Source organism: Stigmatopora nigra, chromosome 9, assembly GCF_051989575.1.
Source record: "Stigmatopora nigra isolate UIUO_SnigA chromosome 9, RoL_Snig_1.1, whole genome shotgun sequence".
NCBI classification, from domain to species: domain Eukaryota; kingdom Metazoa; phylum Chordata; class Actinopteri; order Syngnathiformes; family Syngnathidae; genus Stigmatopora; species Stigmatopora nigra.
This window is the reverse complement of record NC_135516.1, coordinates 2,507,699-2,519,063: the sequence shown is the minus strand read 5'-3', so window position 1 is coordinate 2,519,063 and position 11,365 is coordinate 2,507,699. Positions and strand designations below refer to the sequence as shown.

Below are 11,365 nucleotides of genomic sequence, written 5' to 3'. Positions count from 1 at the left end.
AGTTAATTTTTTAAATGCAATACAAAATATGGATGGAAAAAATACACCAACGTAACATCAATTGCATTTATTTAAATTTAACTGTGTTTTAGCCGTAAATCAAAATTTAAAAAAAAAACTCACATTCCCACAAACCAATGCGTCTGAACCGGTAATTTCGCCCATGCGCATAGAGCACTTCCTTTTGGGAACAACTTCTCGACTGAAACCATGGTGAGCCGAAACGTCCTATTATAAATCTGCGTCAATCTTATGTTTGCTATGGTCCATATCAATAAATTTTGTTTCACAAAGTACACAGATACACCAAACTTCAATGTACCAACCTCCGTTTTGTGACTTTAGATCACTGTTGGCAGTTATAAGTGATATTGTCATAGCCAGTTTACAAATGGCTGCCCCTATTGCTAGAGTTCTACTGAACCTAGCGACGAGGCTAATTCAGCCGTACGGTTCATTTAACAAATCGTTGTTAATGCGTTTGGAATCTTATTCTTGATTTAATGGATGTGTCATGTCTTCCTTCAAAGGCCAAACGCACCAAGAAGGTGGGAATTGTTGGTAAATATGGCACGCGTTACGGTGCCTCGCTGAGGAAGATGGTGAAGAAAATAGAGATCTCCCAGCACGCTAAATACACCTGCTCATTCTGTGGCAAGGTAAGGCTATGCACATGGAATCATTGGAAAGTATCATAGGAACTGGCATCATTTGGCCGTTTGACGCCCCTTTGTTATTTCCTCCCCATCAAGACCAAAATGAAGAGGAGGGCTGTGGGTATCTGGCACTGCGGATCTTGCATGAAAACAGTGGCTGGTGGCGCCTGGACTTACAAGTAGGTTCATTGGTATATATTTACGGACCATTAGTTCAAAGTACTTTTGTCACCTATTTTTAGTTGTACTCGGTGTACCCCATTGTTTCCCAGCCACTGTGCCTTGGCACACAGGTGTGCGGGGGAAAGAAGTCATACAATGTACTATTCAGAGAGAAAAATTCATATGAATATAATGAGAATAAAACTGAACTGTTACAAGGTTCAAATCAAAATGTGGGGAATATTAAATTATAGATTTACTATTACATGATACGAATTGTGAAACTCATTTTGTTGCTTATTTTTCTCTTAACGTGAACCGAAAGTTGTTTGGTTTCTAGAGCATCAACTTTTGGCGACGTACAGTCTGTGAGCACTTTTTTTTTGCATAATGTTAGGAGATTTGGGTAATATTTCGAGAAAACTCGTGAAATTGTCCGATTCAATACATTACTTAATTTCGCGTCTCTCGAACCGGAAGTTGTTCAGGGTCCGCAGACTTGGTGACATTAGGTCAAATGTAATTCCTGCTGATAAAACTGATGAGAATCACTTCTTAATATAGGTGACAGTTTTAAATTAAAATATTTTTAGATGGTGGTGTCCCTTTAGATTTTTTTTTAATGCAAAACGTGCCGCAGCTCAAATTAGGTTTGTAAACATTAGTGTCCACACACGGCCAAAAGTTTTAAGACCGTTCACCATTCAGTGGGGTAAAAATGTCTTAAATCGTTTGTCACAGGTGTACACATCCTCTATTTTGTAGGGTGATAAAGTGCTTCATGACTCGTGGGTGTGTTTGGATTTATCAATTAGGTTAAAACCTACAGTTTCTTGTGTAATTAGTAGGGATGACCCTGATTGGAATTTATTGAAAATCAGGCCCGATCAAATTATTTTCAGAGGACCAGATTTGGGTAAAGATCTTTTGTTTATGCATTGCTTTACATTTTTACCTATTAACTTTAGTGCCATTGATGGCAAGAGACGTCCAATCCATTTTGACTGCGAGCCCCTCCAGTCGAATTGGATTGGACGCCTCTCACCGTCAATAGGAATGAAATATGATAACTTCCTATGGCATTTAATGTGTTTCGATAACAACAAAATGATCCACCGCCGCCTCCACCCTCTTTCGCTATTGATGGGCTGTTTGCTTTTGTATTCCCTTCAAAGTATTCTGAAAATGATGCACACAAATGTCCTCACAATATGATAACGCACGACCACTTGCCAACTAGAAGTAGTTGTGTATTAGCGATCGCTCCGCCAACGGGAGCTAACAGGCTAAGGGTTTGGGGTTACTGAAAATGTCGAGGTACCACTGTACTTAATATGTAAATTCTCATTTGTTCCACGGTCCTCACAACTACCAACTAAACCCTTTAAATTGGTCAGTGTCCCAATTTGTCTAAATTATGTTTTTTTTAAAAATGAGAAAAAATTATAAGGAAATTATTTATTCATGTCCTAAAATAAATAAATCTTATGAAAATGTGCGCCGCTGAAATGTCTCCCTGTGTGGCGGTTGTAGATGTAATACCCGTCATTGTCCGTCAGATGACGGCAAGAACCCGTTCACCAACGCCATCCAGTTTTTACTGTATTTTGCAGTTTAATAACTGATGAGAAATGGCTTTTAATATCCACGGTATTGTAATGAGTCTTCGTTTATTGTAAAAAAAAAAATAAAAAAAAATGGACGAATGTTGCATTTCAAGAAGTTTTAACGCATTCTCCTAGTTTAATGCAGTGTTATTTCATTCACAGCACAACTTCTGCCGTGACAGTTAAGTCAGCAATCAGGAGGCTCAAGGAGTTGAAGGACCAGTAAAGTAGCGAAATGATCGCTGGAGGAATTGGAACTTGTTCATAAATAAACCAACCTGGACTTGGCCTCAACGTCCAAAAATAAAGCAGTCTGGAGTGGCTTTCTGTCTCTTTATCCTTATGTACGAAAGGCTTGCATGGGTAATTCCTGCGTGTATGACGGTTCAGCAAGGTTAAATCTGAATGCTTTGTTTGAGACGGTCATTGAATTGCTATTGATGCTATTAATTTTGAGCAGGGTTTCAAGAAAAGTTGCCAATCATACTGTCACTTGTAATGTTTTTTCTTAAACGGTAATTTGAATTAGCATCTATAGCAAGGGTCTCAGACTCGGATTGGTTCCATTTTAGATGTCATTTCTCGATTTTTTTTTTTAATGAACTGGATTAAAAGCCCTGAATAATCTGTTTTTTTTAATGGATCTAAAACTGTTTATTTTAACTTTTTGAAATATTATTTTTGAACTAAAAATGGAAAAAATATTTAAAAATTACAACTATTGATTTAAAAGAGGTAAAATCAGGAAATGTAATATACTTCTATACTTTTCATTTTGAATTGATCCTAAAACAGAAAGTCAGCACTCCCGATTTACTTTACCGGGTCAGACAAAATGATGCGACTGGCTGGATTTAGCGCCCGGGCCGCTGCTTTGAAGTCATCTATGGGACTGCATGGTGTACATGTGGTTCCTAACCACAACTTCCATTGAAGCCGAGCTCCAATCTAGACGATTGAATGTAGCCGTAGTCCAGTGGAAATTGGTTAATCTGTTACCATGATTTTCTATCATTCCCAAAACATGATACTCATTTACAATAATCTACTCTATTAAAAAGGGTGGAGTGAATGGTTTGTGTGTTTGCCTCACAGCTCTGGGATCCCGGGTTCCAGGTTGGTCCACCTGTGTGGAGTTTTTATGTTCTGTGTGGGTTTCCTCCAGGTACTCCAGTTTCCGCCCACATTCCAAAAATAGGCAAGGTTGGCTGTTTGAACACTAAAATATTACTCGTTATGGGTGTGAGTGCACGGTTGTTCTTGTACCTTTTGATCGATGGCCACAGATTCAGGGTCATCCCAGCTTCTGACCTGCAGTCAGCTGGGATTGGCTCCAGCACTCCTGAGACCCTAGTAATGATAATGCAGTTTAGCAAATAAATGAATGGCATTAAAAATTGCCTTGTGGTTTTCTACAGATCAATTGCTCAAAGCCTCGTGATCCTGCTAAAAATTAAACGCTACAACGGGCATTCCAAAGTTAGAATGTTCAGTCGTTTTGAAACTTGTAGTACTGCTAAATTTTAGTAGATGGCGTAGCTACACCCAGGGGGGAAAAAAAACATGGCAGCACAAAGTGTCTTCCGACCAGGCTTGTTTAACCACAAAGTTGCAATAGTCACAGGTGGAGCGACTGGCATTGGGAAAGCAATATCTTATGAGCTTTTGGAATTGGGTAAGTATTCTGGGTTTTAATCTTATTTTTCCACTTAGCCAACTTGATAAGAGAAACTGAACAACAAAGTCATCTTGATCTGGCCGACTCAATACAATTCAGGTAGCTAAGACCACAGCATTTGTCTTCAAAATATATAGATGATCACTATAACCGACTGCCATTGACTCACATTGTGAATGACCAGAGTAATATCACGCGCTAAAGCACACGTATTTGCAATACTGCAATCAGAAACTAGAACTATTCCTCCATTACGGTTATTGCCGTCACTTGTGGGTTGAAGGCTTGGAACCGACCCAGCTGATTTCTGCGAGATGGGAGGGTGCCCCCAGGACGAGTCGCCAGCCAATCATAGTGAACATTAAACATATAAGTTCAGTTCTAAATCCCCAAAAATGACAACGGTGTCACCATTATAGATTCATTACCTAGCCACTATCCCCGATAGCACTCTTACTATTATTACACATCACTAAAATTACTAAATACCAGTGGTGGGCCGTCGGGGCCTTCAAGGCCTTCTCTGTTGTCCTGAGAAATATCTGAATCATATATTATTATATTTTGTCCATCAATACTTATTAAATAATTCCAAATTGTCTGTTAGCTTCCTTTCATTGTGTCCCCCCCTGGTTGCACTGCTTTCAGATGTGTTTTCATATTGAAGCATTTAACCAATCACATTCCAGCCATTATTTGTTACCAGGGTCAAAAATCTGCCTCAAGGCCTTCACAATCAGTTCTGCTGGCTGTGCTGCTCTAATCAATCTGATTTTGAGTTGGCAACACCACAATGTCTTGTCGCAGGCGTAGGGATACGTCATTGCCTTCTCGCAGGCGTAGGAATACATCATTGCTTTCAGCAACTATGATTGGGTAGTGATTAGCCAGAGTTACCAAACTGTATCTGGACCTAGCTGCACAAGTAAATATATTGTTGTGAGGATTTAAAGCCATTTTCAAGACGGACTTTGCCAGAAATATGACAGAACAGGTTCGACTTTCAACATTAGCTCCGATGGCAATATAAAAGAACGACGACCAATCGACCCCACACACGAGGTTTTATAGCCATAAAATAGTTTTTGAGGGTTGGATTGATTTGATTCGTTGAAGGCGCTATGACAAAATGCACAGACCACCATTGCTAAATACATATTAGTTAGTGGGGTGTATTGCCTCATATTTGGTGATACGATTCGGATCCCGATTAATCCTAATTCTACACTCATTCATCTTCCAAACCGCCCATCCTTGAGGGGGTTAGTGGAGCTTAACCCAGCTGTCTTTGGGCGAAAGGCAGACTACACCCTAGACTGTTCGCCAGTCAGTAACACAGAGAGGCAACCATCTGCACTACTAATCTAACCGCCACCAGTGGGAATTGACACCGAAGACAGGCAAGTGAAGCTGTATGCCACGGGGAGGCCCGATACTATACTTAAAAACAATTATTGGCATGTTTGTATATCACTTTGAATAAAAAAAAAAATCAAAATGGACATAAAAGTACAGTTGAATTTCGCCAATAATGTAGACCAGACTTGTCCGCGAAAAAATGCAAATTCTATATGTATTCCCTCCTTTACAAAAATACAAGTACAATTACCAAAAGTATATTTGGGGCATAGGAGAATACTGATCGAAATATAATCTATATATAAATGTAAAGGGTGGCCCAGTGGGGTGAGTGATGTCGGCCTCACAGCCCTGGGGTCCTGGGTTCATATCCAGGTCGGTCCACCTTGTTCTGCATGTTCTCCCCAGGCATGCGTCATACAACAGTAATATATAAAAATGAAGCAGCTATAATAAAATGAATGAGTAAAACACATCATAGTCTTCATTAGATTACATGGTTAAAATAGGTCATCTTTTTCATTATGGGTGTGCGTGTGCATGGTTGTCCATCTCCTTGTGGCCCTGAGCAATGTGTTGACGTCCTGCGCTGTCATGTCTGAGAAGCCTTCAGCGGGTACCAATGGAGCCAGCTTCATGGCCTTATCTACGGCGTAAATCCCTCATAATCTTAATTGATTTTTTGGGGGTACCACAAATTTACAGTTCGAGGTCCTGACCGATAGGGCATTCTCAATCTTAAATGTTTTTATTCCTAGTGATGACCACTGTCTTGCTGTCCTTTCCGAAATTTCGCCTATTCTTTCTTGATGTAAAATATGATAGATTCAGTTACGCGAATGAAAGTGTAGCCACCTATTCTTAATTTTTTTCCAAAAACACACCTGTTAAGAGCGATTCCTTTTAAGATACCAGCAAATATGAGAAATTTCGCATTTGTTTTATTTCATCTTCAGTCGTATTTCATCTTCAGTCGTATTTCATCTTCAGTCGTATTTCATCTTCAGTAATATGGCATTGTAATCATCATTTATGCCAAACTGTTTCTTAGGTTGTAATGTAGTGATTTCCAGTAGAAAAGTAGAGAGATTGGAGACTGCTGCCCAGGAAATGAGACAAAGAATTCCAGCTTCCAGCCTAGCATCTGTTACTCCTTTACCTTGTAACATCCGCAACGAGGACGAGGTGTGCACTCTGTCTTTCTTGGTAGGAGCCATCAGATTAATGTTATTATCAATGAAGCAAATGGGTTTTGTGTGCACTTCTAAACCAGGTAAAGGCACTTGTGTCTTCAGTGCTGAAACAATACGGGCGCATAGACTTTCTGGTAAACAATGGCGGCGGACAATTTAGCAGCCCAGCCGAGCACATGTCTTCCAAAGGGTGGAAAGCTGTGATTGACACAAACTTGAATGGCACTTTCCACTGTTGCAAGGAGGGTGAGACATTGATTTTTGTTTACGCTCTGTGTTTGAGGATTAAATATGACTCTATCAAACTATTGCAATCGACAGTCTATACCACATGGATGAAACAACATGGAGGTGTGATCATTAACATCATTGCAGACATGTGGAAAGGCTTTCCAGGCATGGCGTAAGTAGCAAAAGGTTTTAAATGTACTGTGATCTACTACTAAATGTGATGAAGAGCATAAATATTTACTAATCGTAAGTAGTATCATAATTTCTCTACATGATACCATGGTTAGATAATACTACAATTTGTGCTGGCTTCATTTAAAAGAACGATGTGTTGCATTAGTTTTTCAAACTATATAAAAATGTAAGTTGAACAATGGCAAAGTGGACCTTAGTTCCACATTACATCTTAAAAAGTATGCATCATGCAATTGACACTAAACATTCAATCAATACATCCATTGATGCATTGCAATACACAAAAAAAACTAAACATCTGATGGGAATAACATACTTTTAGTAATATTTATTTACTATAAAAACTCACCTTCAAACAACATGCCATGACTACTGTATATTGTATTCATTTGTTCAATATTTATGACAAAGGTTCCAACAGCTGACATTCATCCAATACATTCATTGATACATTTTATTAGCCACTTATCCTCACAACGGTCACTGGGGGTGCTGGATACTATCCTAGCTAACTACAGGCACGTAGCGGGGAAAACCCTGAATTGGTGGCCAGCCCATCGCAGGGCACTAGGAGATGGAAACCCATTCCTGCTCACACTCATAAAGAAGGGGCAAGTTAGAGTGTTCAACCAGCCTATTCTGTATGTTTTTATGATGTGGGAGGAAACCGTAATACCCGGAGAAAACCCACGCAGGCCAGGAGAGAACATGCAAACTCCACACAGGTGGACCTGCTTTTTCAAATTAGGAAAAAAGTTCTGGAACCAATTAATTTTTTAAGTAGAGGTACGACTATATAGTGTTCCAAAACTATTTTTTTTTGCACTAATGAGATAACTTCATTTCACTATTTCTGTACATAAAAACAGTGATTGACTGGTATATGTAGGGAGCAACTGAATGATTCTGAACCCTTCTCATACCCCTCTGACAGCCACACAGGTGCAGCCAGGGCAGCAGTGGACAACTTAACAAAGAGCCTGGCCATCGAGTGGGCCGCCTCTGGTGTACGGATCAACGCTGTTGCTCCAGTATGTACCACTCCACTGTTGTTATCCATGCATCTTTGATGATGGGGTTGTTTCAAGTCATTGTTCATTTGGTCACAGGGCACTATTTTTTCTAAAACGGCAATGGAGAATTACAAGGATCTTGGACCAACCCTTTTTAAGAAGTCTGTTCCAAATAGCCCAGCAAAGAGACTTGGATTACCAGAAGAGGTGTGTTTTCTGACAGTTTGAACATCCAATAAATCCCAGAAAACTGCTATACAGTCCTCCACTAATAGCAGGATTGAACCACTCTGCAATTAGCAAAAATCCACAAGTAATTAGATGTACCAGCTAAAAACCTTTATGTTCCCTACAAAGCTACAAAGTGGAAACCTTTGTTTCCCTGAAGCTTCCGAACTGACTAAAATACCGTATTTGCTCGCATATAAGCCACAATTGTTGGACAAAAAAAATATCGAGGGGTATGGCTTATATGCTCATAAAAGACGACATGCACAAAATTGCAAGGTAACAACGACAAAACGCCATAACACAATAATTCCATGATGCCATAACGCAAGATAATACGGCCAATACAGTCATTTATTTCAAAATAGAGAAAAGATAAACATCAAACGCCAAACAACACTTATGGCAAGTAATTGTACTCGCGTCTGGCCAGTCAGAGCACATTTACTACAGAAAGATGGCAATGCCCTGAGCGAGTAGTCACTGGCACAAGTGATTTTTTTCACGTTTATCTGTTTATCTCGGCTGCATGACGTCATTGTGTCATGACCTCGTTAACTTGCTGTTTCGGGCATGTCGTGTTTTTATGTGCATATAAGCCGTAACCTCGATTCAGACATAACTTTAAGCATAACATAAACTGTCTTTCTTATATGCGAGTAAATACGGTAATTGATACAGTATTCCGCAATGCCTTTCTCCACTAACTTTGTGTGGTTAGATCTCCTCTACAGTTTGTTTCCTGCTCTCTCCTGCCGCCACCTACATCACTGGAGCCACATTGCGAGTTGATGCGGGGCAGAGCTTGTACCACTCCATGTGGGAGATACCCAGTATGTTGAATCTTGTCACCGCACACTTCTACAACTGTGTTTTACATTGCTGAGATGTGTGCCTGTGTTTAGATCATAAGGCATGGCCCGAAGGTCCAGAAGGGGAGAACATGGATGCACTGAAGGACCTACTCCAACCTCAAAGCAAGCTGTGATTCATTTTCTCAATGATGGTACATATCATTTGTTTTTCAAAGATAACTGTGTGACTGAGTTAGACAAGACAGACACAGATGTGGTTTGAAAACAAATGTTTTGGTTTCTTGTTATACTACAATTGCTTGTGACAATGGGAATTAAAATACGCATGTTGTACATGATAATTCAAAGGAATGATTTTGGTATTCCACCATTGTGCCAAGAAAGCTACTAAAGCATATCAAATGAAAAGTTAGCACAATTAAACAATTGATGACTTCTAGGTCATTTTGATTCACTTGAATAGAGTCACTACATCATGGACAAATTTGTGTACTAATTTTCTGCAAATAAAAAAATTAAGTCCTGCAGTAAGTATATACTGTAATCATTCTTCATTTCATGTCTTCACTACATCGATGAGGTATATAAAATATGACTACTACATCTTTCAGCGCTGAAGGAATTATTTTTACTGTGAGTAGCATACTTCAAAGTATTTATATTTGTTACTTATAGATTATATTTATATTTTAATACATTAGTCCTTCCATATGGTTGTAACTGATATTTAATAGTCTTCTTGATAAATGTACGAGAAAATATGTATTTTGGTATGGAGTAATAAAATAGGAATTATCCTACTTTGCGGTATTTCAAATACCGCGGCCATGTCTGGTATATATAATCTGCGAAAAACGAGAGATAACGACGGCGTTCAGTGTTTTTGTCCCACACGATTTGCCATAGATCTCCCGTAAAGCAATACAAATTGTCGTGACAACAAAGACACAGAGGTCAACACTAGACTGAGGTAAAGTGTTTTAATACAAATTCTAGTACACTAGTACGCTCAATTGTGTTTCTTATATGACGTGATAGTAGCTTTCTTCCTGGGCGATTATTGTTTAGACCAGAAAGGCTGCTAACGGCTAGCCACAAATATTCAATGTTAGTTTGAATCTGTTATGACCCAGTGGTTTGTAAAATGAAAACAGCGATAATCTTAGTACAACACATGTATGACTTTCAAAACAAGCGAAGGTATTAGGACGAACTGTTCAAGTTTGTAACTAGTAGTGCTTTTCTTTCGTGCACGGTTGTTTTCTATTTTGATCTGACCTACCCTTCCTTCTATGCTTACGTGTTTTCTTCATCACTATTCTCACCTTAAAAGGTGAATAATATACAGATACACACACAACATAAAGTTCGCTGGGTTCATATTTTATGTTAAATTACAATGTAGCCACTTTTACTTGGAAGTGAACCTAATTTCTCCTCTAATCTTTGATGAAAGCGGTCTGGTTGGCTACCACAAATTCTACCCAAATATCCCAACTAACCGTAGAAGTCATCTTTAGGACAGTTACAATAATAGTATACTTCTTTTTCATTTTCTCAACTGCGTTATCCTCATTAGGGTTGCAGGGGGTGCTGGAGCCTGTCCCAGCTGACTTCGGGCTAGAGGCAGGAGACACCTTGTTTCGTGGCCAGCTGATCACAGGACACAAGGAGACGGACAACCATTCACACTCATACCTAGGGGCAATTTAGAGTGTCCAATCAGCTTAGCATGCATGTCTTTGGAATGTGGGAGAAAACCCATGCAAGGGAGAACATGCAAACTCTATACAGGTGGTCCGACCTAGAGTTGAACTCAGAACTCCCACTGTGAATAATTAAATAGTATACTTTTGCATTAAAATGTATTTTGTACTTCCGAGGCAAGATAATTTGTATTTTGTACTTCCGAGGCAAGATAATTTGGTCTCCATACTTAGAGGAATTTGTGTTGAGACTGGATTTTTAATGGAAACATGAACTCGCCAGTATGGGAGGTGACCACGGCCACAGCAAGCTGTCCATGCCTGACTGGCGGCAGTGGAAGACTGAGGGAACTCCCTTGGAGTTTACACAGCAGAGATTGGCAGCCAGGGGCCTCAAAGATCCATGGGCACGGTAGGCATTTATAAGAGTACTTGTAGTGTTTTTGTTTGTGCTGTAATTGCTTACACAACTTTGTCTCTCATTCTTTAGTAACGAAGCATGGAGGTACTCTGGTGGCTTTG

At 39.5% G+C, this 11,365-nt stretch overlaps 3 protein-coding genes across 5 annotated transcripts in view; all 3 read left to right on the top strand.

The window, feature by feature from the left end:
• The first annotated feature begins 152 nt into the window (after positions 1-152).
• On the top strand, positions 153-2,748 carry rpl37a (ribosomal protein L37a). Its single transcript, XM_077723920.1, has 4 exons — positions 153-213; positions 531-659; positions 753-835; positions 2,588-2,748. The coding sequence occupies exons 1-4, from the start codon at positions 211-213 to the stop codon at positions 2,649-2,651; spliced, it is 279 nt and encodes a 92-aa protein (XP_077580046.1). The 5' UTR covers positions 153-210; the 3' UTR covers positions 2,652-2,748.
• A 1,188-nt stretch (positions 2,749-3,936) lies between these two features.
• On the top strand, positions 3,937-9,664 carry pecr (peroxisomal trans-2-enoyl-CoA reductase). Its single transcript, XM_077723916.1, has 8 exons — positions 3,937-4,100; positions 6,514-6,647; positions 6,736-6,901; positions 6,977-7,058; positions 8,016-8,112; positions 8,191-8,301; positions 9,044-9,155; positions 9,228-9,664. Exons 1-8 carry the CDS (start codon positions 3,989-3,991, stop codon positions 9,308-9,310), a joined length of 897 nt encoding a protein of 298 aa, XP_077580042.1. The 5' UTR covers positions 3,937-3,988; the 3' UTR covers positions 9,311-9,664.
• Positions 9,665-9,958: 294 nt separating this feature from the next.
• Positions 9,959-11,365, top strand: part of ndufb3 (NADH:ubiquinone oxidoreductase subunit B3) — a 1,619-nt gene continuing 212 nt past the window's right edge. The window contains exons 1-3 of one of the 3 annotated variants that reach the window (XM_077723918.1): positions 9,959-10,107; positions 11,127-11,255; positions 11,334-11,365. The exon at positions 11,334-11,365 is cut by the window's right edge and continues 212 nt beyond it. In XM_077723918.1, coding sequence (XP_077580044.1) covers positions 11,128-11,255; positions 11,334-11,365 — 160 coding nt within the window. In that variant the 5' untranslated portion in view covers positions 9,959-10,107; position 11,127. Of the gene's footprint in view, positions 10,108-10,142; positions 10,338-10,380; positions 11,021-11,050; positions 11,256-11,333 lie in introns of those variants that run through there. The other 2 variants (XM_077723917.1, XM_077723919.1) reach the window with 2 other exon arrangements.